At 39.9% G+C, this 27,233-nt stretch overlaps 1 protein-coding gene across 1 annotated transcript in view; it reads right to left on the bottom strand.

Annotated features, from left to right (window-relative positions):
* cul3b (cullin 3b) overlaps positions 1–16,719 on the bottom strand; it is a 62,456-nt gene extending 45,737 nt beyond the window's left edge. The window contains exon 1 of the mRNA XM_087993676.1: positions 16,401–16,719. Coding sequence (XP_087849802.1) covers positions 16,401–16,463 — 63 coding nt within the window. The 5' untranslated portion in view covers positions 16,464–16,719. The remainder of the gene's footprint in view (positions 1–16,400) is intronic.
* Between the last annotated feature and the right edge of the window lie 10,514 nt (positions 16,720–27,233).

Here is a 27,233-nt window from a genome sequence, read left to right as displayed (position 1 = left end):
GGCTTCTAATGAATCTTTAGTAGCAATAAAAACTGTTTAGGTAAGGAAAGTAGCGTATATATGTTAAGGAACAGCAAAGAATGTTGGGGTTGGAAAGAAATTACCTTCAGTGCTCAAAATCCAAATGATTTAAATGGAAATTATAAAGAGAGATCATAATCTCATTATTTTGCTGTGTTTATTTTATTTCCACAAGACAAAAACCAATTCTAGTAGTAATGACAATTGATTTCTAGATTTTATACAGAATTTTTAAGAACATAATTTAAAATTGATACAGGTCACACTAAACTTAATGATGAACAACAAATCAGAATTAATATTCTGACATATTATTGAACTTGGAGCTGGTTTGCGATTCTCCCTTCTTGAAATTGAAGTTGTTAACTTCAAAAAGCAAACAAAAGGAATGAGAAATAAATTGATCACAGTTAACTGAACTAAACTACTAATGATAAATCTACAGACAAAAAAGTGTGAAGCATTAATTATTTTTGGTACATTACAAGAACGATACATACTCCTAAACACTAAAGCGCCACTTCAGTAGCTAAGCAACCATACTCATTACTTACAATAAGAGTTCATAACTAATTGAATAGCTTTAGACAACAAAAAGTGGAAATCCAACATTGGTATTTAGTTAAAGATAGCCAAAATTAACAAAAGTATAATATCTTTTGCGAAGTTTTACAAAATGTAAAGTTGTATCAGAAGAACAGTTGAGGGAATAGTTGTGATGTTTCAAAATGGGTGCAGTCAATATGATAACAGATTTCAAGAACATGCTAATTCAGGTCTTTATTTCGATTTTACAAAGAAGGAAGACAAAATAACAATGATCTCTTCTGTAGAATTTAGAAGGTTAAGGGAAGACCTGATCAAAGTCTTCAAAATATCAACAGGAACAGACAGATTAGATAAAGATAAACCATTTCCACTGACTGGGGACTCTAGAACCACTGGGCATAGTCTAAACATTAGAGCTAGACAGTTCAGGAGAGACATTAGGAAGCGCTTCTACACGGAAAGGGTTGTAGGAGTTTCGAACTCTTCCACAAATTGCAGTTAATTCTAAATCAGTTGTTACTTTTCAATGTGAGATAGATAAATGTTTGTTCAAAGGTATTAAAGAATATGGGCCATAGGCAGGTATGTGGAGTTAGGCCACAAATCAGACATGATCTCAGTTAATGGCAGAACAGGCTTGAGGGGTCAAATAGCCTTTTACTGCTCCCACATACAACAGAATTTAATAATAAAGAGGGAAAATAGAATATTTCATAATTTCTCAATGTCTTCTACATTCAGGAATTAGGTCATTGAAGTTTAATGTTCAATTTTCCTATCCAATGTTTAAAAAGCACAGCAGGTTTGTAGTTGTTTGGATCCTGGGTGGCATAGTAGAACAGAGAGACGAGGGGTTCAGGTGCATAATTCTACGGTAATAGAAGGCATTTAGCACACTTGAATTCATTGCTCAGACCTTTGAGTATACAAGTTGGGGTGGTACAGAATGTTGGTGTGGTCTCTTCTGCAGTACTGTGTGCAGATCTGGTCACCCTGTTATAGGAAAGATATTTTTAAACTGGAGAGGGTTCTGAAAATATTTACCAGGATGTTGCCAGGAATGCAGGCTTTGAGTTATAAAAATAGGCTGAATCGGCTGGGACTTTTTTCACTGGAGCATAGGAGGTTGAGGGGTGACCTTATAGAGGTTTAAAAAATCATGAAGTGCATAGATAAGTGAATAGCAAAGGTATTTTCCCCAAGGTGGGGAAATTTAAACTAAGGGGCATATTTTTAAGGTGAGAGGAGAAAGACTTAAAAGGACACGAGGGGCAACATTTTATTTTACACAGAGAGTGGTTAGTGTGTGGAATGAACTTCCAAAAGAAGTGGATGCTGGTAAAGTTATGTTTAAAAGATATTTGCATGACTACATAAATAAGAAAGGTTTGGAGGGATATGGGCCAAATACAGGTAGGTGGGACTGGTTCAGTTTGGGAACAAGGTCACCATGGACGAGTTGGACCAAAGGGTCTGTTTTCAATTTGGTTGACTCTATGACATTTTAACACCAATTATGGGGATTGGGAAAATCGCAGTCACTAAGGATTTGGATAATTATCAGTTAATCAATGAGTCAACATAGATGCATGACTGGTATGTCATGTTTGATTAATCTAGTTGGAAGTTTGTTTTTGTAACATGGTGCCATTAGCAATAGGGAGCATCAGTATAAGTTGTTGACAGATTGTCACAAAGCTTTTAATAAGGTTCTGTGTAAAAGATTATGAATGAAAACAACAATATGTCATTGGAGGTAACCTTAGTTGGGTTGGAAACTAATTGAATGATCAAAAACAGAAGGCTCATTCTCCCATCGGTGTGATATGACAAGAGGTGCTTCACAGATTTGTACTATAACCGCAGTTTTTAACTATATTAGTGATAGTGTTGAAAGAATAAACTTGCATTTCAAAGACTGCCAATGATGTCAAGTTAAAACGCACAGATTTCATGGGTCAAGAGTGTGGTGCTGGAAAAACATCAGTCATTCCTGATGAAAAGGGCTTATGTCTGAAATGTCGATTCTCCCTCTCCTCGGATGCTGCCTGACCTGCTTCCAGCAACACATTCTCGACTCTGATCTCCAGCATCTACAGTCCTCACTTTCTCCTAACAGATTTGCTGGGGACAGGCCCGGGACCTGACAAAGGACAGAGAAAAAGTGCATGGAGGAAGCTACAGTAGATGAAATTCAATACAGGGAAGCAAAATATTATCAACCTTTAATCCAAAAAAGACAAATCAGAACATCTGACACGGGAGTGAAAGCAGTCAAAGAACAGTACAACACAGGAACAGAACCTTTAGTCCACCAAGCTGTGTTGACACATGACACATTTTGCCTCTACGTAGTCCATATCGCTCTATTCATGTGTCCACAAAGATGCCTCTTAACATTGCTATTGTACTGCTTCTATCACTTCATCTGGCAGCGCATTCCAGGAACTCAATACCGTCTGTGTAAAAAACCTGCCCAATATCTCCTTTAAACAATCCCCTCTTACCTTAAAAGGTATATCCCTTCGTAATTAGGTTGAGCAGCAAAAGGATTTAGCTGCCCACGTATGAAAATCATTAAAAACATGAGTACAGGTACAGAAAGTAGTCATAAAAAAATGGATTGCTGGCCTGCATCAAAAAGAATTGAGATCAAACACTTGGAGGAAAAGTTAGAGTTTTCATGTTCACCATCTATTATTCTATTTATTTCAGAAAAACTATTCTCTTGAATGCCTTGATTGACCTTGCCACCACATTTCTAAGCAGTGCATTCCAGACTTGAAACACTTGCTGAGAAAGTTTCTAATACTTTTAGTAGTTCAGCAAATCACTTTAAAATCAGTTACCTATGACTCCAACTGTCCCTTCCCTGTTCCCACCTGCTTTGCAATGACAATGACGGATGTCAAGTAAAATATTACAATACAGTCTGTGCCCACCATTTCACAAATTTTATTTCTTACGATTCTTTTACAATTATGAACAGTTTCTCCGTTTTTTTTTTAAATCCAAGCATTTATGATTTAGGAAACTAACAAATTTTTGCTTTATTTTCACTCCAAAGAAAATGGTGCCAACTTCTTCATATTTGAGATTTTTTATGCCTGAAACTGCTCTCAGAAACTACTTCTGCATTCTCTCCAGCGTGTTTACATCCTTCCTAAAGTACGGCAGTCAGAACTTTACACAATACTGTAGCTGACAGCAAACTATTGTCTTACAGAAGTTCAACACAACCTCTTTATTCTTGTACTCTTATGCAACCAAAAATAAAGCTTAGAATGCTGTATGCTTTACCAACTGTTCTCTCCACCAGTCCTGTCACGTTTCGTGAATTGCACACATATACAGCCCAGGTCTGTCCTAAACACTTTTTGCAGAAATATCCTTTATTTTGTACCACTTCACCATGTTCTTCCTAACAAAACGTACCACTTTGCACTTCTCCAAATTGAACTTGATTCGCCAATTATCCACCTGCTCCACAAACTTATCAATTGCCTTTTGAAGGTCTACAATGTCTTCTGCACAGCTTACCATGCTTCCAAGTTATCTATCATCCACAAACTTCAACATTGCCCTTTGCATTTCAAAATCTAGATCATTAATCTAAATCTCACACCAGGAATCTCCACAACAAAAACTTCATCCACTCTAATAAACATCCTTTAAACATTACTGTTTCCCACTACTGAACCAATTCTGTGTCCACTTCGACACTGTCAACTGACTTTAAATTCCACAAACTGTGTGAGTTAAACACCCTCTGCTCCCCAAACTTTAGCCTGCAACATTAGTACAATGTCATTACCGCTACATAATCATCTCCTGTATAAAAGTTCTTGAAATATTGCACCTTATTGAGTGAGGTGTGATAGAGTTTTCAAATAACATGCTAAAAGCTAATATTTAGTGTTTTCTTTCCCCTCTTGATTTTCTGCCCATTTTCTTCAAAGTGATTGACCACAAATCCTGATGACATCATTGATTCTGGGTGCCTATAGGTTTCTTAGACTTGGCCACAGATTTAAGCAAACATTGAGAAAGGCACCTGTAGCAAAGGGATCACAAAATCTTTGAGAGAAGCTTCTTATAGCTGAATTGCAAGCATTATGTTGTCACTTACTGCATAGTCCAGGACACTGAAATAGATGCACTGGATTGAAACATAGTAAGGTAAAGGCTATATTCTATCCTCCAATACAAATTTTAAATTGCTGACTGTTAGTGGTTATACAAGGCAGCAACATGTTTAATTCATTTCCAGCAAACTCAAATATGACAACAGCATATGTTCTCAGATGTCAAGTGTTTGGGCAGTCACCCAGAAACTAAACATTTGGGCTGTTGCTAGCTGCAAACTTACAGTATGTACATGAACATATAAAATTAAAGGTACAACATCCATTTATTGACAGTCGAGGCAGTAATTCCAGCACACCTACCAACTGAAAACTAATATTCAAGACTCTCCCTTTCTCCTTATGTCCACAATCTGCACCTTATTCTCACCTCACATCTGTCTCCAGTTCATCTGCATAATTTTCAAGTATTTCACAGTAAACATTTTTAATACATATCTCTGAAAATATCTCCCATAATTTCAAACTCCATCTCTCCACTCATTACAAATTTGGTCAATCTTTCACTAGTTACTAACACCGATCTTTACTGGACAATGCCAAGCCTTTATTTTAATGGAAAAAGCCAAAAATTGGTCAAGGATTTTCTTCAAAATTATAATCTCTAACTTTAATCTCATACTGTAAGCAAATTTACCTTCTCAGTACTCCCTTATTGTTTTTCTAAATGAGGTGCCACAACTGCACTTAAAACTTCATTCAATGTCTTGAAGAAATTCTACGTATTACATTCCATGCTTCTATACATAAAATCAAGCTTCCCATATGACTCAAGAGTTTTCAAGCATTCCAACATGTTAAAACCTACAGTTCTACAGCTATATCTCACTGTTCTAATGTTAAGCATCTTGGCATCTGTGGCATTAGATTAGATTAGATTCCCTCCAGTATGGAAACAGGCCCTTCGGCCCAACAAGTTCGCACCGACCCTCCATACAGTAACTCACACAAACCCATTCCCCTACCCTATATTTACCCCGACTAATGAATATAACACTATGGGCAATTTAGCACGGCCAATTCACCTAACCTGCATATCGTTGGATTGTGGGAGGAAATCGGAGAACCCGGAGGAAACCCAGACAGATGCAGGGAGAATGTGCAAACTCCACAGAGACAGCAGTGCTAACCACTGAGCCACCGTGCCACCCCATATTTTCTTCCACTTTTTTTACTCCCACAACATACACATCTCCACCTCAGAGGACATGTACATTTTTTTTTCAGGTTGATTAATTGGTGTTCCTCTTTCACCACAACTGGCAAACTCATTTCAAAAAACCCTACAGGATGGTTGACGGGAAAAATATCAGAAGTTAAGATTTGAGCCTTGCTTGCTAACTAATATGAGAAGCGTTCCACCACCCAGTAGATCGCTTTGGCTTGGTAAGCATTAAATAACAAGAACAGGGAAATATTTTCCCTAAAATGCTGAAAAGCACTTTTCCATTGAATGTATACAAATGGTGGTAAACAGCAGTACTGATACAAGAATAATTCCTTTGACATATCCCTTTTAATGGAAGGAGGGAGCACGGAAAGACATGATGATCAGGGCTGGTAATCATCCAGACAACAGTAGAATGGGTGTTTGTGGAGAAAATTGAAATTTCTGACAGGATTTGGCATTGCTGATGTGACTACGTAAAATCTTTTACTGTTGACACTCTCCTAGTAATTGTCAAAATTCTTTGACATCATCATTGAATTTTGACTCCAGTACAACAATTCCTATGACCCAACTACTCTTCAAAAACAAGTTGATACAACAATAGACTATTGACTTCAAAAATCATCACAGGCATCCACTAAAAAAGGAAATGTAAATAATCAAGAAGATTATATGATTCAAATACTGAACGTTTTCAACTTAATAGCAAATTTAGGGAATATCCCTGCCTTTGAGGATTAATGGCAACAGTTAACGTTAATTTTCCTCAAAGTTATAAATAGAGGGGTATCTGTACTTTCTACAGATACACAAATATAGCAGAAAATACAAAGAAACTTTCCTTAAGTGTATCTAAGCTATGACAACAGACACTCGGCTCACCTGTTAGCAATTTAAAAATCAGATTGTGGTACAGGATTCAGTATTGACGTGCAAAAATACTTTGCCACCAAGTAGCAAAATATGGGTCGAAAACATGATTTTTCTTTTGACAAATTAATAATCTCTGCCACATTATTCTGCATTCCACTGCAATTAAGTAAAACAAAAGCAAATCTGGCCAAACTATATTTGTGCATAGCAACACTCCAGGGAATAGCATTTACAAACAGGTCCTTGCTCAAGCAACGAAGGGCACACAGCAAGGAAAGTCTATTTTAAAACTGAAACATGAATTTAAAAGTAATATTTTGTAGCATTCCCAAACTTACAACATAAATCCAAAGATAAGTTGAACTTGAACTAACCAAGAACTAGTCCACAGGTTAAGGGGCTAAACTGGGGCAGGGCCAATTTTGGGACCACTAGGCAGAATTGAGCATAGGTCGATAGGTGAGTCTATTCAAAGGAAAAGGGGCAATTAACAAATGGGCGGCTTTTAAAATTGTGATAGCAAGAGTCCGGGGACAGGGATATTGAGGCCCTAGTCAGGAAAAAAGCGGCAGTATACATTGGGTTTAAGCTACAGGATTCAAGTGAATTCCTAGATGACTATAAAAAGTGTAGGAGCACACTTAAGAGGGAAATCAGAAGTGCAAAAATAGGGTAGGAGATGGATCTGGCAGATAAGGTTAAAGATAATCTCAAGAGGTTATATAGCAATATTAAAAGGGTAGCTCAGGAGAGAATTGGTCCCCTTAAAGGTCAGCCTGGCCATCTATGTATGGAGCCACAGGAGATGGAGAGATTTTTAATGAATACTTCTCCTCAGTGTTTACTAACAGGAGAATCATGGATGCTAAGGAAATAAGGGAAACAAGTAGGGATGTTTTGGACTGCATGCATAAGAGAGGTGATGTTTGCAGACTTAGAGCGCATTAGGTGGATAAATTCCCTGGGCCTGATCAGGTCCGTCCTCGGATGGTTTGAGAGGTTCAGGAAGAAGTTACAGACGCCCTTGCAAAGATTTTTGCTTCATCTTTAGCTACAAAGATAAGCCAGGGAACTACAGGCCAGTGAGCCTGGCATCAGTGGTGGGCAAGTTGTCGGAGAGGATACAGAGGGACAGGATCAATCAATATTTGAATAATCAAGGTCTGATTAGAGATAGTTAGCATGGACTTGTATTTGGGAAGTCACGTCTGACAAATCTTTGAGTTTTTCAAAGAGGTAACCAAGAGAATAGATGAAGGTAGGGTAGTGGATGCTGTCTCTATGGACTTTAGTAAGGCCTTTGACACGGTCCCAGATGGCAGGCTAGTCATGAAGGTTAGGCTGCATGGAATCCAGGGAGAGCTAACTAGATTCAAAATTGGCTCAATGGGAGGAAGTAGAGGGTGATGGCTGAAGATTGTTTCTCAGACTAAAGATCCCGTAACTAGCGGTGTGCCACAGGGGTTCAGTGCTGGGACCTTTGTTATTTGTTAGTTACATAAATGATCTGGATGTGAATGTACAAGGCATGATTACTAAGTTTGTAGATTATACAAAAGTAGGAGGTATCGTTGATAGTGAGGAAGGTTATCAAAAATTACAGAGGGCTCTTGATCAGGTGGGGAAATGGGCTGAGGATTGGCACATGCAATTCAATATATTTAAGTGTGAGGTGTTTCACTTTGTAAAGTCAAACCAAGGTAGGATTTATATACTAAATGGTAATGTCCTGAGGAGTGTTGTGGAACAGTGGGACCTAGAAGTATAAATACACAGTTCTGTGAAAGCGGCATCACAGGTAGACAGGGTGGTGAAGGAGGCATTTAGCATGCTGGCCTTCATCAGTCGAGGCACTGAGTATAGTAGTTGGGATGTTATATTATATTTGTATAAGTCGTTAGTGAGGCCACAGAGTACTGTGCACAGTTTTGGTCACCCTATTATAGGAAAGATATAGTTAAACTAGGAAGAGTGCAAAGAAGATTTATGAGGATGTTGCCAAGACTATAGGCCTGAGTTATAGGGAGAGATTGGCCAGCATTGGACTTTATTCCTTGGAACATAGGAGAATGAGGGGTGACCTTACAGAGGTTATAAATCATGAGGGGCACAGGTAGAATGAATGCATATAGTCTTTTTCCCAGGTATGGGGAACTAAAAACTAGCAGGCATAGGTTTAAAGTGAGGGGGAAACATTGAAGGAGGAGGACCCGAGAGGCAACTTTTTCATGCAGAGAGTGGTGCATATATGGAATGGGCTGCCAGAGAAAGTGGTTGAGGCAGCTACAAAAGCAACATTTAAAAACACTTGGATAGGTAGCTAGATGAGAAGGGTTAGAGGGATATGGACCAAATACAGACAATTGGAAGTGGCCGAGTGGCACTGTGGTGAGTATTGAGCAGTGTGGGCCAAAGGGCCTGTTTCCGTGCTGTGACTCTATGTGGCAAGTATTATGAATGAAGCTTATGTTCTTTACTAGGAGCAAATGCCGAGGGAGTATAATTCAGAGCGACATCAAGCAAGACCTAAAAATTGATTATCATAAAACTTATTACTGCCTGTTGATTATTCTTTTCCTGAACACTTAAAACTTTACCTTGAAATTAGTTTGTGCTTATCTGGTGTCGAACAATTGCCTTTATTCCATAAACATTTAGGTTAGAAACTGTTTGTAGAGTTCCACTCTAAGCAGGAAAATTGCTAGTCTTATTAGACAGCTTAAAAGTAGATACCTAGTCTTTACTGCCTGCCTTGTACACACTAGGCTACCGGTCTCTCTCAATGCAGCCAGAAAGGCATCAAAATCTGTTTCGCTTCAAGTCTAGGAGTCTTATTAAAACAGATCACAAGTGTAACAGTACATAGGGAGTCAGATGATGAGCATACTTCTGGCAAAGTCCCAAAAGTATGTCTTACATTGTTTGTAATTCTGTGATGCTATGGGACTGTAAAAGAAGAGACTGATCCCCCTTTCTTGAATTTGGATTTTCTGTATCACCTTGACCTATGGGTGGCTCAGTGGAACATAGATTTGGTGACCACATTCTAGCACGAGATGGGCATAAGCTTTGAACTAAAGAAAATTCTGAATTTGACTCTCTGCATTTTTCCAGATATAGCTAATTGTAGCAATACATACAATCAGTTGACGAATACAAATTCTACATTAAAAATTGACCATTGAGCTAGAAAAAAAATCAGAATGCAGAATGAACTAACTGTCAAGAGATTACAAATATACTTTGACTACTGACCTAGCAAAGCTGAATTGAAAATATTGATGTAACTGCTTATAATGCTAAATGCTGGCTCAAAGCCTTATGAGAAATTATGGCTAAAAGAAATGCCTGCCCTACCCAAGGCTTTTTATATAATTAAACATGTATAAATGTTGAGTACCTTGAAGCAAAACAGAAATAGCAACTCAGGTTCGGACATATAAAACTTGATCTAGCTATGAGTGTTTTATTTAGTTAGCTTTACCTCACTTCCTTTCTCAGCTAAACAGACTATTTTCCAACCCTGGGAACTGAGGCAGAACCAGGCTTCTCTCAATCTTGATGTCATAACTGAAGTCGAGATCAATTTCCAGCTATATATTTAAGGGGTGCTTGTAACACAGTGGTACTTTCCCTATTCCTGAGCCAGAAGGTCTGGGTTCAAGTCCCACCTGCTCCAAAGGTATGTTTTAGAACACAATGATATAAAGATATCAAACCACACACTTGTGCAATTAACAAGACCACCTATTTTCATTTCTGAAGATCACCTGACTTTGCTCCTGCCTCAGCTCATCTGCGCTATTGTTATCTCTAGATCGGATCATTTCAATGTACCTCCAGCTGACATTTGACCCTCTATCAGATGCTGGAGATTTGTCAGCTAATAGTCCCTCAAGGTTCTCCAATGCCTTTTCCTCCACTAATAAAGAAGTTCCTTACTCTTGAGCACCCACTGATTAATCTCACCCCTCCCCCTGCCTTTCTGGTAGGTAATGAGACATAAATGGAATATCCCTTATTTTGAAATTGTCTCTCTTAGTTCTCAATTTCTTTCATAAATGAAAAACATCCCCTCAGCATGTACCTGTCAAACCCCCTCAGAATTATAAATATTTCAAATAAAAAATCACTTTCATTCTTCTGAATTCCAAAATTACGTGCCCAACCTTCTCAACCTTTCCCAAGGCAGCCCATTCATCTCATGAATCAGTCTAGTGAACAGCTTTCAATGCAAATATGCCTCCTCGGGTAAGGAGATCAAACTGTACGCAGTATTCCAGGTACAATCTCACCAATGCCCTGTAGAGTTGCAGTAAAACTTCACTTTTATACTGTACTTCTTTGCGGTAAAAGGCCAACATTTCATTTGTCTTCCTAATTATTTGCTGCAATTGCATGCTAACCTTTTGTAGTTCATGTACAACACAAGGACATGCAGCTCCCTCTGTACTGCAGTATTTATAGTCTTTCTCTACTTGAATAATATTCTACTTTTCTATTGTTCCTACTTCATCTGCCAGACCTTTTGGCCACTTACTTAACCTTTCCATATCCTTTTGCAGTTTGTTTATACCCTATTCAATCTTTATATCAATAATGCTGGTTATAATGCATCAGTCCCTTCAGCTAAGTCATTTTGAATCACAGAGTTGTACAGCACGGAAACAAATCTTTCGGTCCAACTTGTCCATACCAACCAGATATCTTCAATTATTCTAGTCCCATTTGCCAGTATGTGGCCCATATCTCTCTAAACCCTTCATATTCATGTACCCATCCAGGTGCCTTTTAAATGTTGTAATTCTACCAGCTTCCACCACTTCCTCTGGCAGCCCATTCCACACACACACACCACCCTCTTTATGAAAAAGTTGCTCCTTAGATACCTTTTATATCTCCCCACTCTCACGTTAACCTTATGCCCTCTAGTTTTGGATTCTTTTACCCTGGGAAAAAGATCTTGGCAATTCACCCTACCCATGCCCTTCATGATTTTATAAATTTCTATAAAGGTCACTCCTCAGGCCCGTCACTCCTCAGGCCCAACACTCCAGGGAAAATAGCTCCACCTATCCCAGTAACATCCTTGGAATTCCTTTCTGCACGCTTTCAAAGTTAACAACTTTCCTGTAGCAGAGAGACCAGAATCGAACACAATATTCCAAAGGTGGTCTAATCTCCAATGTCCTGTACAGCTGCATATGATATCCCCCAAAGCTACATATGACATCCCGAACTACACTCAATGCACTGACCAACAAAGGTAAGTGTACCAAATGCCTTCTTCACTACTCTGAATGCTTGTGGCTCCACCTTCATTGAACTATGAACCTGCACTCCAAGGTCACTTTGTGCAGCACCATTGTCCAGGACCCTACCATTAAGTGTATAAGTCCTGCCCTGATTTGCCTTGCCAAAATGCAACTCTCACACTTATTTAAATTAAACTCCATCTACCAATCCTCAGCCTGCCTGATCAAGGTCCTGTTGTACTCAGAAATAAACTTCTTCACTGTCACCAATTTTGGTGTCATCTGCAAACTTACTAACCACTCCTCCAATATTCACATCCAAATCATTTATATCAATGATAAAAAGCAATGGACCAAGCACCGATCTTTGCTGGACACTGGGCTCCAGTCTGAAAAACAACCTTCCAACACAACCATCTTCTGTCTCCTACGTCCAAGCCAATTTTGTATCCAAATGACTAGCTTTCCCTGGATTCCATGTGATATAATCTTGCTAACCAGACAACCATGTAGAACCTTGTTGAACACCTTGCTGAAGTTCACATAGACAACGTCCATCGCTTTGCCTTAATATTGTTTACAAGTAATTGAGACACCAGCATTATTTTTCCCACTTTTCCCAACCAAAATAAAACAAAAGAACTGCACATACTGGAGACGCGAAACAAAAAAATATATTGTAGAAACCCAGGAGTTCTGGAAGAATGCAAAGAGATAAATAGACTTAGAATTTCAAGTCGTGTCCTTTCACCACTGTTTTTGAACTTTTCCCAACTATTTGTTCTGCTCGTTAGCCAGTTCTTGATTCAAAGGTATTATGCCAACACCATGAACTCTTGATTTGTACAGTAATATTGGATTTTCTTCAAAAATCCAGCCACCAGTTCCCAGTTATATACCCTGATACTGAAGATATAATGTATCATTTAACAATTCAGATTCACGGAAACTCAAACTTTCTACTTTTAGAACATAGAACAATACAGCACAGAACAGGCCCTTCGGCCCATGATGTTGTGCTGAACATTTGTCCTAGCTTAAGCACCTATCCATATACCTATCCAATTGCCACTTAAAGGTCACCAATGATTCTGACTCTGCCACTCCCACAGGCAGCGCATTCCATGCCCCCACCACTCTCTGGGTAAAGAACCTATCCCTGACATCCCCCCTATACCTTCCACCCTTCACCTTAAATTTATGTCCCCTTGTAACACTCTGTTGTACCCGGGGAAAAAAGTCTCTGACTGTCTACTCTATCTATTCCCCTGATCATCTTATAAACCTCTATCAAGTCACCCCTCATCCTTCACCGTTCCAACGAGAAAAAGCCTAGCACTCTCAATTTATTCTTGTACGACCTATTCTTCATTCCAGGCAACATCCTGGTAAATCTCCTCTGCACCCTCTCCAAAGCTTCCACATCTTTCCTAAAATGAGGCGACCAGAACTGCACACAGTACTCCAAATGTGGCCTTACCAAGGTCCTGTACAGCTGCAACATCACCTCACGACTCTTGAATTCAATCCCTCTGCTAATGAACGCTAATACACCATAGGCCTTCTTACAAGCTCTATCCACCTGAGTGGCAACTTTCAAAGACCTATGAACATAGACCCCAAGATCCCTCTGCTCCTCAACCTTACTAAGAACCCTACCGTTAACCCTGTATTCTGCATTCTTATTTGACCTTCCAAAATGGACAACCTCACACTTGACAGTTGACCATTTTGACAAATGTTTCAAAACTATGTATTCAGATATTCTATTCATGCTTACAGGCTTACAGGAATGTAGTCTGTTGCTAAACAGGACTTGATGCATATCAAAGTTACATTCCCCTACTCTGAAGCTTTTTACCTATCTGCACAGTGTCTATCATGCTGGTCAATGTTGATAAAAAATTGAAGTGCTCTTAGTAATTTTAGGTAACTGCTAATAAGGCTAACCATGTTTTCAGTTAATCTTTCTGGAACCAATTTAAAATCAACAAACTCTAGATCTAACTGAATCGTCTTGGTAATGCTGCAAATACAATTTTCTAAATTTCACTTTAAAGTCAATTTTACAAATGGACCTATGCAGCCAAACAATATAGATTTTTTCACCACATTAAAATACCAATCATGTGCAAATTGGTTCACAAATTAACCAACAACTGTTTCATTACAAGAATGTAAATTTTCTGCAGAAGGCCTTTTATTCTGGTATATAGCGGGCATTAAATTTGGTCAATGTGATTTTGCAAATTAGATAGCACAGCAGTAGTATATTCAGAAAAAGCAGTTGAATCAGTAAAGCAATAACTATATAATCAATATTAAAGTCTAACATTGTTTAGCCATTTCAATATAATCACTAACATAGCATAATTTCCTGTATTTACTTCTATACATTTGTGATATTGAAACTGAATTTTTGTTTTTAAAAAAAAATCCTCATAGTACAACAGATGGAAATTCAGCACAGAACTCAAAGTGGTAATGTGCGAGTCAGCATCACCAATTCACAGAGGATCTTAATCATAGTTGTACGAAATTGGACAATGTAGACAACACTAAATACCTGCTATTACCCCAAAACACTGGGAGAAGCCATTAGCATGCTAACTAATGATCATCAACTGAAGAGAAAATGAACAATGTGGGTGCAGGCATTTTGTTTATACATATGGAAGTTATCAAAAGCCAAGCAAGAAAAAAAAAAGCTTTTGCATTTCTGCTTCTCATATTTTGTAATCCAACCTTTCAGTTGTGCTTTGATTAAACACAGCTGATTAGCTTTTGGACATCTTGAACTACTTTGGAAAGGATGCCTATGGGAAGCACCTACTGGTAGATGTACAGAGCTAACAGAGTAGCTTCCTGTCCAATATCTCTACTGTCACAACCACATCAGATAAATATCAATCTTAGCTTTACTGTGCAATGTTGTACTCAGTTACCCTTGAACACATGACAGAGAAGTAACAGAATTTACACTGGCAATACACCACATAATTCTATGCTTTTAATTTTCCAAATTATGATCAGTGAGCTTTTACACTATTTAAGACAAAGTTTCATTTGGCTTAGGAGAATTTCATGAGGAAAGTCAAATGTTTGGATAGTATTGTTTTAATTCCACTCTTTGTTTGGTCATTTAAAAAGTTAATGTCTGAGCAAAAATCCCAAAGAATATCCATAAAATAACATACCAACTTCAGAGGTTGTATGTTAATCGGTAGTGTCAAAGCGTTATTGAAGTTGTGCAAAGACTGTATGGCTAAAACTTGGCACAAATTATTTTAAACAAACACGTTCCACTGGTAAACTTGTCTCTAAAACTGTCAGTGAATGAACTTTAACAGTAATGTCTACATAGGAACTGATCCTTGTTCTACTTATATATAGATTGGTTGCATGTTGAATATGTCATTTTTCCAGGGAGAAGGCTGGAAGGAGATCGCTGCATGATTTCAAATTCATTTAAGAGGAGTGAATAAAAAGCTTGCTATCTAGTTTATCCTGCTTTAAATACATGAACACTGTTAATCTTTGCAAAATATTTTCAGTTTAGTGCTGTTTTGAACAGTTTCAAACTTCCATCAGTAACTTTAAAAATGCATTTGAACTTACTAAATATGTATTTCATATGATACAAAACAAAGTTGCTGAAAACGATTCGAGCATATCTTTCGAAGTTTTCAGCTTACTAATGTTAATTCCAAAGGAGACATTCTTCTCACCTTTCAACTCATGCATATTGCAAAAGATAGAGAACCAAATATCCTAACGGGAGTTGGGGTATGAGCTCTGGTCACAAAGCTCTTAACAATTAAATTTTCAGACCATGAGCCAAGTTCATTAGTATGACAGCAAGTTGCAAACCAGTATAGACTACCTAAAGAGCCTAACAACTCGACTGGAAACACAGTAAATACTTAGCACTCCACAATACCATTCCATCACTTTCAAAATAAAATCGAAAACATTTGAAGTTGTAAAACTGTTTCAGAAAATGAAAGCCGCACCTCACAACTTATTGCCTTGTGTTTCAATATGTCAGAACCAACAATATTCTACTGATTTTTTTTTTGGGGGGGGGGGGGAAGGCGAAAGAAAGATGGAGGAAGTGAATTAAAGAATGACAAAACAAACACAGCGCTTCGTGTTCCTGAATGGGGGAGGGCATCGCAGCAAACAGTCAAGGATTAAAACAGACTCTCTGTTTGGCTTTCACGGAGCACCATGAATATTAATCAAACGATAAAGGGGCCTGCTCCTGTGTTGACATCCGTAGAAGCCCGGGCCCTCGATTTGAAGCATTCGCAGCCTCACTGTCAGTGTGCGGCGCGTTTCCTTTCATTTCCTCTATTTACTTGCGGCTACCGGGTCCTTACTTACGGGAAACGCTCGTATCCTCATCTTGGTGTCTTTCTTCGTCCCAGCTTTGCCCAGGTTTGACATGTTGGCGGATGGTTTCTTTCACATAGGAATCACTTACAGGGGAGGAGAGAAAAAGAAAAGGGGGGGGGGGGGGGGGAGTGGAAGTTCCGATTAAAGATCGAGCTACAATTAAACCTCTCAATCAGATAGGATCCACGGCCAGTGATTCGGGTCGATCTGACCCCTTCAAGCGAGAGGCGACAGGACCTTCGACCATGAAACTGTTTTTAATATTAAAAAAATCTGTTGGAAAATACCAGCCCCGGCTCTATGGCGGCCGAAACCCTCAGTGCGCAGGTCACTTAGCAGGCCGATATCGCGAGAGCTCGGCCCAGTCTTCGTAAGGAGAACATGAGATTGACGTCCCCAGCAGCGCCGCGCTCAGACTCGCTCAATACCCTGCAGCTGTCAATCATTCTGCAGTTGTCAATCAACTTGGGAGCTGTCAATCTCTCTGCAGCTGTCAGTTTGGGAGCTGTCAATCACTCTGCAGCTGTAAATCAATTTGAGAGCTGTCAATCATTCTGCAGCTGTCAATCAGTTTGGGAACTGTCAATCAACATGGGAGCTGTCAATCATTCTGCATTTGTGACTCAACCTGGGAGCTGTCAATCATTCTGCAGCTGTCAATCAACATGGGAGCCGTCAATCAACCTTGATAGACAGCTGCAGAGTGATTGGCAATCAAGCCAGGAGCTGTCGATCAACTTGGGAGCTGTCAATAATTCTGCAACTGTCTATCAAACAGGGAGTTGTCAATCATCCCTGGAACTGCCAATCAATCTGGGAGCTGCCAATCAAGCCAGGAGCTGTCAATCAGTCCAAGAGCTGCCAATTACTCCTGGAGCCGTCACTCATTCAAGAACTGTCAATAACTGTGGAATTGGTCATTTGGCCTGGGAACTGTCAATCACCTGACAGCTGCCAGGTCAATTGACAGATTCGACAGTTATTGACAATGATCAATGACTCCAATACTTCCACTCTCGTGGGATCCTGTCAACCTACTAGGAAGTGTGAATCACCTAGCCTCCTGTTAAACATGAACTGTTATTCACCCCTACAAGCTGTCATTCTTCCCAAAAGCTGTCAATCTACCAGCAATTTGTCAATCACCTTCAGAGTTCCATGTCATCTGGGTGCTGTCAATCCTCTATGGAGGTGTCAATCAAGTTAGAGCTATTAAACATCCTGGGACTTGTCAATCATTGACAAAGCTCTCAATTGTCTAGGCTGTAGTCAACCATAAGGTGTCATTCACCTGTAAATCAGTGAATCACATCAGGAGCTGTCAATCTCCCTGAAAGCTGCCAATAACCTGAGAAGTTGTCAATCAACTAGAAGACTTTTATTCAAAAGGGTGCTGTGAATTATTATTACCTCAAGAGCTAGGAGAAAGTGAGGACTGTAGATGCTGGAGATCAGAATTGAAAAGTGTGGCACTAGAAAAGTACAGCAGGTCAGACAGTATCTGAGGAGCAGGAGAGTTGACATTTCAGGCATAAGCCCTTCATTAGGAATGTCCCTATATTCATGATGAAGGACTTATGCCTGAAACATTGACTTTCCTCCTCCTCGGATGCTGCCTGACCTGCTGTGCTTTTTCAGCACCACTCTTTTAAATTATTACCTCAAGGGGTGTCGTTATCCAGGATTCTATATTTAGGAAGCTTGCAATCACTCCGACAGCTGTCAACTATACAGTTGTAGAGTTATAGAGACATACAGCACGATAACAGACCTTTCAATCCAACTCATCTGTGCTAACAACATATCCTATATAAATCTAGTCCCATTTGCCAGCATTTGACCCATATCCCTCTAAACCCTCCCTATTCATGTACCCATCCAGATGCGTTTTAAATGCTGTAATTGTACTAGCCTCCACCACTTCCTCTGGCAGTTTATCCCATACACGCACCATCCTCTGCATGGAAAAATTGCATCTTAGGTCCCTTTTATATCTTTCCCCTCTCACCTTAAATCTATACCCTCTAGCTTTGGACTCTCCCACCTCAGGGAAAATACTTTGTCTATTTGTCCTATCTATGTCCCTATTGATTTTATAAACCTCTATGAGGTCACCTCTCAGCCTCCAATGGTCCATGGAAAATAACCTCAGTCTATTCAACCTCTCCCTATAGCTCAAATCCTCCAACCCTGGCAACATTCTTGTAAATCTTTTCTGAACCCTTTCAAGTTTCACAACAAAGACCAGAATTGCATGTAATACTCCAAAAGTGGCCGAACCAATGTCCCGTACAACTGCAACATGATGTCTCAACTCTTATACTTAATGCACTGACCAATAAAGGCAAGCATACCAAATGCCTTCTTCACAGTTCTATCTACCTGTGACTCCACTTTCAAGAAACTATGAACCTGTACTCTAAGGTCTTTTTGTTCAGCAACACTTGTCATGACCTTATCATTAAGTAAAAACGTCCTGCTGTGATTTCTCTTCCAAAAATGCAGCAGCTCACACCTGTGAGGTGAAAGTCTTCATGGCAACTTTCAATTGCCCCATGAGCTGTCAATCACTTCAAAGTCTGTCAATTACTTGGGAAAATTAAATTACTTGGGAGCTAGCAATTGTTCAATGGGGGAGGTCAGTTGTGTTTAGAGTTGTCAATTACCTAGGCAACTGCAATCAATCCAAGAGTTATGAATCATCCAGAAAACAGCCAACAACCCAAAACTGTCAATTACTCTGAGACCTGTCAATAACCTGCTCACTGACAGAAAAACGGAAATTACTGGAAAAACTCAGCAGGTATGGCAGAATCAATGTTTCAGGTCAAGTGACCCTTCTTCAGAACTTATTGTAGCTGGGAGAAAATTGGTAAATGTGCTGAATATGGGGTGGAGGGAGGGGGGGAGCTGTCTACAGAAATGACCCTGAGCTCTCATTAGCTCAGATTTCTCTCCACAGGTGCTGTCAAACCTACTGAGATTTTCCAGCAATTTCGGTCTTTGTTTCAGATTTACAGCAGTTCTTTCGGTTTTATCTCTGCCTCGGGTTTGCTGCAGTACTCCAGTGTAGCTCAAAGCAAGCAGGAAGAACAGCACCTCATTTTCCACTTGGCAACTCTATATTGAGTTCAACAGGGCTTGAGCATCTTCCCCATGACCTTATTGCAACCCCACATACCAGGCCTTGTTATTACATGGGCTGCTGCCACAAACAACGCATTGTCAGCCACCGATAGACCCCATTAGCAGATATTGATTGTCCTACCCATTTCTTTGTCTGCCAAACTGTTTTCTCTCTCTCTGGGCTCCATCTCCACTTATCATTTACTCCTTCTCCCACCCCAACCCCACCTTCAGTGTATTTATATATACATATATATATTTTTCCCAGGTACAAACAGTTCTGAAGATGGGTCATTGGATCCGAAATGTTAATTCTGCTTTTGCTCCACTGATGCTGCCAGACCTCCTGCATATTTCCAGCAATTTTTGTTTCTGATTTCCAGTATCTGCAGTTCTTTGTTTTTTTTTTACTGACACTCAGTTTTGGTTCTGCCAGAACCACTCAGCTCCTGACCTTATTATAGCCTTAGTTCAAACATGGACAAAAGAGCTGAATTCTGGAGATGAGCTCCTGACCTTGTTATAGCCTTAGTTCAAACATGGACAAAAGAGCTGAATTCTGGAGGTGAGGTGAGAGTGATTACCCTTGACGTCAAGGCTGCAATTTTACTGAGTTTCACATCAAGAGCCTGTACAAATGTGGAGTCAGTGGGAATCAGGAATGTGGGGGGAAGCTCTCCACTGGTTCAAATCATATCTGTAACAAAGGACAATGGTTGGGATGTTGGAGATCAGTCTCCTCAGTTCCAGGCTGTCTCTGTAGGAATTCTTCAGGGGAATGTCCTGGGGCGAATCAATTTCAGCTGCTTCATCAATTACCTTCTCTCCATCATAAGGTCAAAGTGGAATGTTTACTGATAGATGAACAATCTTCAGCACCATTTACTACTCCTCAAATACTGAAGCAGGTCATGTCTAAATGCAGCAAGTTCTGGACAATATCTAGGCTTGGGTTGAAATGTGGCAAGTAACAATTGCACCAAATAACTGCCAGTCAATGAACATCTGGAATAAGACAGGATCTCACTATTGCCTCATGAATTTCGATAGCATTGCTATCACAGAACTCTCCATTATAAAAATCTTGGGGATTAACATTGACGAGAAACTGAATTGGACATACCATATAAATAGTGTGACTGCATGAGCAGGTAAGCAGCTAGGAATCCTGCAACAATAACTCATCTCTTGACTCCACAAAACCTGTCCACATCTACAAGCCACAATTTGGGAATATGCTAGAATATTCTCGACTTGCCTGCATGAGTGCAGCTCCAACAAAATTCAAGGAGCTTGACACCATCCAGGACAAAGTGGCTGGCTTGGTTGACATGACATCCGCAAGCATTAACTTCATCCACACCAATGCACAGTAGCAGCAAGCAGTAAGGACTATCTACAAAATGCACCACAGAAATTCACCAAAGCTCTTTTGACAGCAGCTTCAAACCCATGTCCACCTGCATCTGGAAGGACAAGGTGGCAAGTGCATGGGAACACCAGCTCCTGCAAGCTTCCCCGCCCCCGACCAAGCGATTTGCAATTCTAACTTGGAAACATACAATTGTGCCTTCAGTGTTACCAGGTTAAAATCCTGCGACTTTCTCCTTTAGGCTATTGAGGCTCCACCAAATAGATTGCAGAAATTAAAGAAGGCAGCTCACCACCACCACCTCAAGGGCAAACAGAGATGGGCAATAAATGATGGCCCAACAAACATCACTGACATCTGATGAATGAATAAAAATGACATTCACACATTCCATCATGGGTATAATCAATCTTGAGCTGTCATTCACCTGGGGAGTTGCAAATATCATATCAAATTCTGTGAATCTCCCCGCGAGCAGTCAATCATCCAAAAGTTTCCTGTTTCTGTGGTGTAGTGGGTGTCACATTCACTTTTCATGCAAAAGGATTTTGGTTTGAAACCAGAAAAGAGCATTTGCATAGAGAACTGATTCCAGATTTATCCTCTCTTTCAATCAGCCAGAGGAGTGTCAACCTCAAGAGCTGTCAATTACCTAGAAAGCACTCATTAAAAAGTGAGCTGTCAATTTCCCTGTGAGCTATCAGTCATCTGGGGACCTGTCAATCAGCCAGGCTGCCATCAATGACCCCAGTAGCTGTCATTTACTAAGAGATTTGTCAACCTCCTCGGAGCTGTCAACTAATCAAGGACTAATCATTCAAGGAGCTGTCAATCACACCAAGTGCTATCACTACCCAGGAATCTGTCAATCAACACAAGAGTGTCAATCATCCTGAGAGCAATCAGTAACCCAGAAGCTGTCCATCACAAGGAGAGCTGTCAATCTCCGTGAGACATGACAATCTTCATACAGCTGTCAATCATACAGTGTACAGTTAATTATGCCACCAATTCAGGGAGTTGGCAATCCCATTGAGAGCAGTCATTTTCCTAAGAGTTGTCAATCACCCAACTATTTGTCAGTCATGCATGGAGCTGTTATTGAGGAATCTTAATGAGGAATCATAGAGAGATTTTAAACACTTCTCGAGCAGTTGATCATTGAGCTGTCAACTATTCTTCCAGTTATCAAAAGTTATCAGTCACCCTGAGAATTGTCAATCACTTGAGTATCTATCAATCAGCCAGTGGGACACAACTGTCAATCAGGTGGGATGCTGCTGCTGTTGTTTCTATCATTCAATTTGTGGGTGATAAATACTCAGGGTTGTATGTTGCTGCCATGGTTTTCCACGTGATGGAGCAGGTTATTTCTCAACCCACCAACCTTTGATTGAAGCAGGACTTCTCACAAGGTTGCAGGATTCACCTCCTTTTCTTCTCTGCTTCTGCTCTGCCTCATCACTAAGAAATTGAGACTGACAGCATAATGTTAAATTCACTCAAAGTACACAATTGTGTAAATATTAAATACTATTGTACACAGATTAAGCCTTAATTTGGATGTTGTTAGAAAGTCAGGCAATGATCATCTTCAGCAAGAGAGAATCTAACCTTTTCCCCTTAACATTCAATTGCATTACCATCAGTGAATTCCCCGCTATCTACATTCTGGGAGTTACCACTGATGAAAATATTAACTAGACTAGCCATAAATACTATGGGCGATAGAGCATGTCAGAGCCTTGGAATCCTGCAGCAAGTAACTCACTTCATTCCACAAAGCCTGTCCACCATCTACTAGGCATAAGTCAGGAGTATAATGGAATACTTCCCACTTGCTTGGATGAATGCAGCCGACACTCGAGAAGCTTGACGTCAGCCAGAACAAAGCAGCCCACTTGATTGGCACCACTTCCACAATCATTCACTCCTTTCACCACAGATGTTCAATAGCAGCAGTATGTACCATTTACTGGATGCACTACAGATATTCATCAAAATTCCCTAGCATCTACCAAAGCCACAACCATTATCATCCAAAAACACAAGATCAGTAGATACATGGGCACATCACCATCTGACATGGAAATATATTGCTACTTCTTCAGTGTTGCTAAGTCAAAATCTTGGAATTCACTCTCTTAAAGCATTGTGGGTGTACCTACACCATAATGGACTGCAGCAGTTCAAGAAAATAGCTCACCTTCTCAAGAACAAGTGGGGATGGTCGATTATTGCTGGCTCAACCAGCGACATCCACATCCCATAAATTAATATGTTTTAAAAGTTTTATATTGTCATTTCTTTAAGGAGAAAAAAAACAACAGGAGTGCACTGAAATTGTAGTTAGTATAAGTTTTGCATTTGGGCTCCAATGAGTGTAGCATTAGCAAAAAATATCATAAAAACTGGGATGCAGATGAGGATTAGTTGTATGATGTGGACTAGAATGGTAAATAAAATGTACAAGGAGGTTAAGTTGTTATAAAGAAGCCATGTGTTGTCTTCCCATTGCTCAAGAATTGGAAATTTTTACATAGATCTTACGAGTTGACTTGAAACAGGTGTTCAGGCTTGGGTTCATGGTAGCAAAAAACTGCCTGTAAAAAGACAATAAAAGCACAACATTTGCCGAGGATCTTTGCAATTTGCAACGGATAGTATTCTTTTCAGGACACTTGCTAAGAGGATTCTTGCTGGGAGAGAAAGTTAAGAATTAGTAGGAGACACCTGCTAGAAAGTTTGCATTTCCCAGGGATATTGTCAGTTGACAGGTAATTTATGGAATTGTTAGAATAAGGCAAGGATGGACAGTTTTCCTCTTTGTGTGATTATAACAGATTTGTTTATAGTTTGAGAAATGTGCTTGTCAATCCAATGTATATACTTAATTCATTGTTCTCTGGTTGTAAGAATGAGTCAAAGAGGTTGCTTTGAGTTTTTAACAAAGTACAAAGTTATGTTTATTGTTCTGAAACCAACCTGCATAAAAACATTGAAGGGTTAATACCAGTCCTGAAACACAATACATGCATTTGAAATCTAAGCACAAAATTATAAGTTAAATGTAGGGATAAGTAAATTTAACAAAGAAACTGTATCATGAAAAATAAAAGAGTTCATTCACAGTTTATGGCTGGTATCCTGGTTTGGCTGTATCTCACATGCTATTGATTGCCATCTGAGATGATATTTCAAAGCATAGTTAGATTGTCCCTTATCCTTCTGGTGAATAGCTTTAGAGACCCAGAATTTCTCTCTCTGCTTTCAGAAATGCAGACACAGGTCAAGAGTTATCGACTCCAATTTAGTTTAGATTAGATTAGATTACTTACAGTGTGGAAACAGGCCCTTCAGCCCAACAAGTCCACACCGACCCTCTGAAAAGCAACCCACACAGACCCTTTCCCCAACATTTACCCCTTCGTCTAACACTACGGGCAATTTAGCATGGCCAATTCACCTAACCTGCACATCTTTGTGGGAGGAAACTGGAGCACCCGGAGGAAACCCACGCAGACACAGGGAGAATGTGCAAACTCCACACAGACAGTTACTCGAGACAGGAATTGAACCCGGGTCTCTTGGCGCTGTGAGGCAGCAGTGCTAACCACTAGGTTTCTCGGTTGGAAAGAGAGAGGAAGGCTGAAAGTTTAGTGGTGGGTGAGTAATTATCTACCACACTAGTCCAAGTCCACTACAAGTTGTTGGTTGGTCACTTGACCTCTCCATAACTGCCATCAGAGGTTCAAAATACCGTGTGTATTCCCAACAGTAATTTTCATGAATATATCTGCACATTAGGTCATACTAATGGCAATAGACCCTTCGATCCAACCGGTCCACGCGAAACATAATCTCAAACTAAACTAGTCCCACCTTTGTGGGCGGCACGGTGGCACAGTGGTTAGCACTGTTGCCTCACAGCGCCAGAGACCCGGGTTCAATTCCCGCCTCAGGCGACCGACTGTGTGGAGTTTGCACATTCTCCCCGTGTCTGCGTGGGTTTGCTCCGGTTTCCTTCCACAGTCCAAAGATGTGCAGGTCAGGTGAATTGGCCATGCTAAATTGCCCGTAGTGTTAGGTAAGGGGTAAATGTAGGGGTATGGGTGGGTTGCGCTTCGGCGGGTCGGTGTAGACTTGTTGGGCCGAAGGGCCTGTTTCCACACTGTAATGTAATGTAATCTAATCTAATCTATCTGCCCCTTGGCCCATATCCCTCCAACCGTTTCCTATTCATGTACTTACCTAAGTGTCTTTTAAACATTGTAACTGTGCCCACATCCACCACTTCCTCCGGAATCTTCTTAGCCATGGTTTCTTGAGTCCAGTCCTGTTGCATAATTTGAATTTGGACTTTTAATAAGGTTAAAATATTAAAGAATGGCAAGAGTGAAGAGACCAGATTTAAGGAACAAAGAAGAGAATACCCCAAAAGTCCCAATCCATAGAAAGATGGAACAATGCATGTTAAACCATAGTGGAGTGTTAAGTATTAACCTATGCTGTCCACTGAATCTATTCGTTTTTATTTAAATTTATAAGACCTTTTTTAACAATGACATTACTCCCCACCAAGAATTTCTCACTCCGTTGTTTAGCACAGAGTCCAAATCCCACTAATAATGTAGCTTGATGGACAGGTTGTTGTCATTCTGAACAATTGGTAACAAGTTCCTTCCAATCATTAATGTCACTGCTACCACCCTTCAAACAAAGCTTCAGATTATTGTGAAGTCTATTCTTTGTCCTCCTCTGTAAAGTTGGCTTTTTGAGAGTTGAGAAAACAGGACTTGGCATTTCAATGTTCAGGATACAATGTGCAGTGTATCTTGAGTTTTGCCAGAATGCTAGTAATGCTGGCTTCAAGACAGATACAAACATTTGTTCAACAGTTCTCCCATTGAATACAGAATGTAGGAGAAGCAGTACTGATAGCATTTCTCTTGAATACATATGTGTCACTGATGCACAGTAGAGGTCTCACTGCAGGAGTGTGATAACAACAACTATTCTGCATGTTAGGACTTTCATTGATTTCTGGAAGCTTTGCTAACAAACACTTGCTGCTGTAGTTGTAGAAGGCTGAGCTGGTGGAGCCAAACCTGTGTTGGATCGCCTTGCCAAAGATGGGCTTTTGAAAATGCTACCTGCTGCAGTATGAGAAGTGTTCAATATGTTAGAAACTATCTCCTTCAACATACAAGGGATGTGGAATGGGAGGCTGACCAAAGCTGAGTTTCTTGAATGCAGAATTGAGGAGTTTGAGAGTGGCTTACAGATCTGGTGCAGTCATCCCCACATTGTCAATCATGTATAGATTATGTATAACTATGCTAGTTAATTTGGCAGAGATGAATGAGATTAAAGAGATTTCCAGCTCGATGGTTTTTAATGCTGAGGCTAATTAATCTCGGTTGAAATGAATAGCCAATGTCAAGCAAATTTTCAATAATATGGGGAAAACATGTTGAGATCATTCACTGAAGACAGGTTCAGTCATCAACAGAAATAATTTTGTGATCATAATGAACTTTCTTAAACTTCCAAATTCATAGGGAGCAATCCACTGAGTCTCACAACTTTGTCTTCACATTGGACCCAAAATTTTAACACTGTTTCTCTGTACACAGATGCTGCCAGACCTGCTGAGTTTCTCAGCATTAACAGTATTTGTTTCAGATTCCAGCATCTGCAGTATTTTACTTTTATTCAAGTTTCACAATTCATTCAGTTCAAGCTTTGATCAGGTTGATGAATACAATGACAAGTTCCTAGTATTGTTCTCGACATTTTTCTTGAATTTGCATTGCAACCAGGACCATGTCAGAAGTTTATCTGAAATGTCTAAATCCACACTGTGTCTCTGGGAGGAATTTCTCAGGCATAGGAAGTAGACAATTCAGGAGAATGCATGCTAGAATTTTTCCTGTTATGGGCTGGAGAGGGACATACATCAATACTTTCCACAGTATGATTTATTTGCCTTCTTGAAGATAGTAATGATTGCAACTGAATTGACCAGTTGAACATCTGAACAATTTCACCTGCAGCTGCCATTCACATGGGGAACCTGCAGCTTTCAGTCACCCAGTAAGCTGCTGCTGTCAATCACCTGGAGAACTTACAGTCGTCAAGAGCCAAGGGATCAACAACTATCAATTATCTGGAGAGCCTCAAGCATGGTTTTGGGGAAAACACATGTAGAACATACCTCATGGTTTTCATTGCACACTTGTCCACATCAGGCTTGGCCTGGAACTAAGCAAGGGCGTCAAGTGGACTTTTTGTTGTGACCTGCAAGGCAATGCAGCTTATCA

This window comes from Chiloscyllium plagiosum, unplaced genomic scaffold, assembly GCF_037043375.1.
Source record: "Chiloscyllium plagiosum isolate Xiang-an unplaced genomic scaffold, Cpla_swu_hap1 HiC_scaffold_13, whole genome shotgun sequence".
Lineage (NCBI taxonomy): Eukaryota > Metazoa > Chordata > Chondrichthyes > Orectolobiformes > Hemiscylliidae > Chiloscyllium > Chiloscyllium plagiosum.
This window is presented reverse-complemented; position numbering and strand designations above follow the sequence as displayed.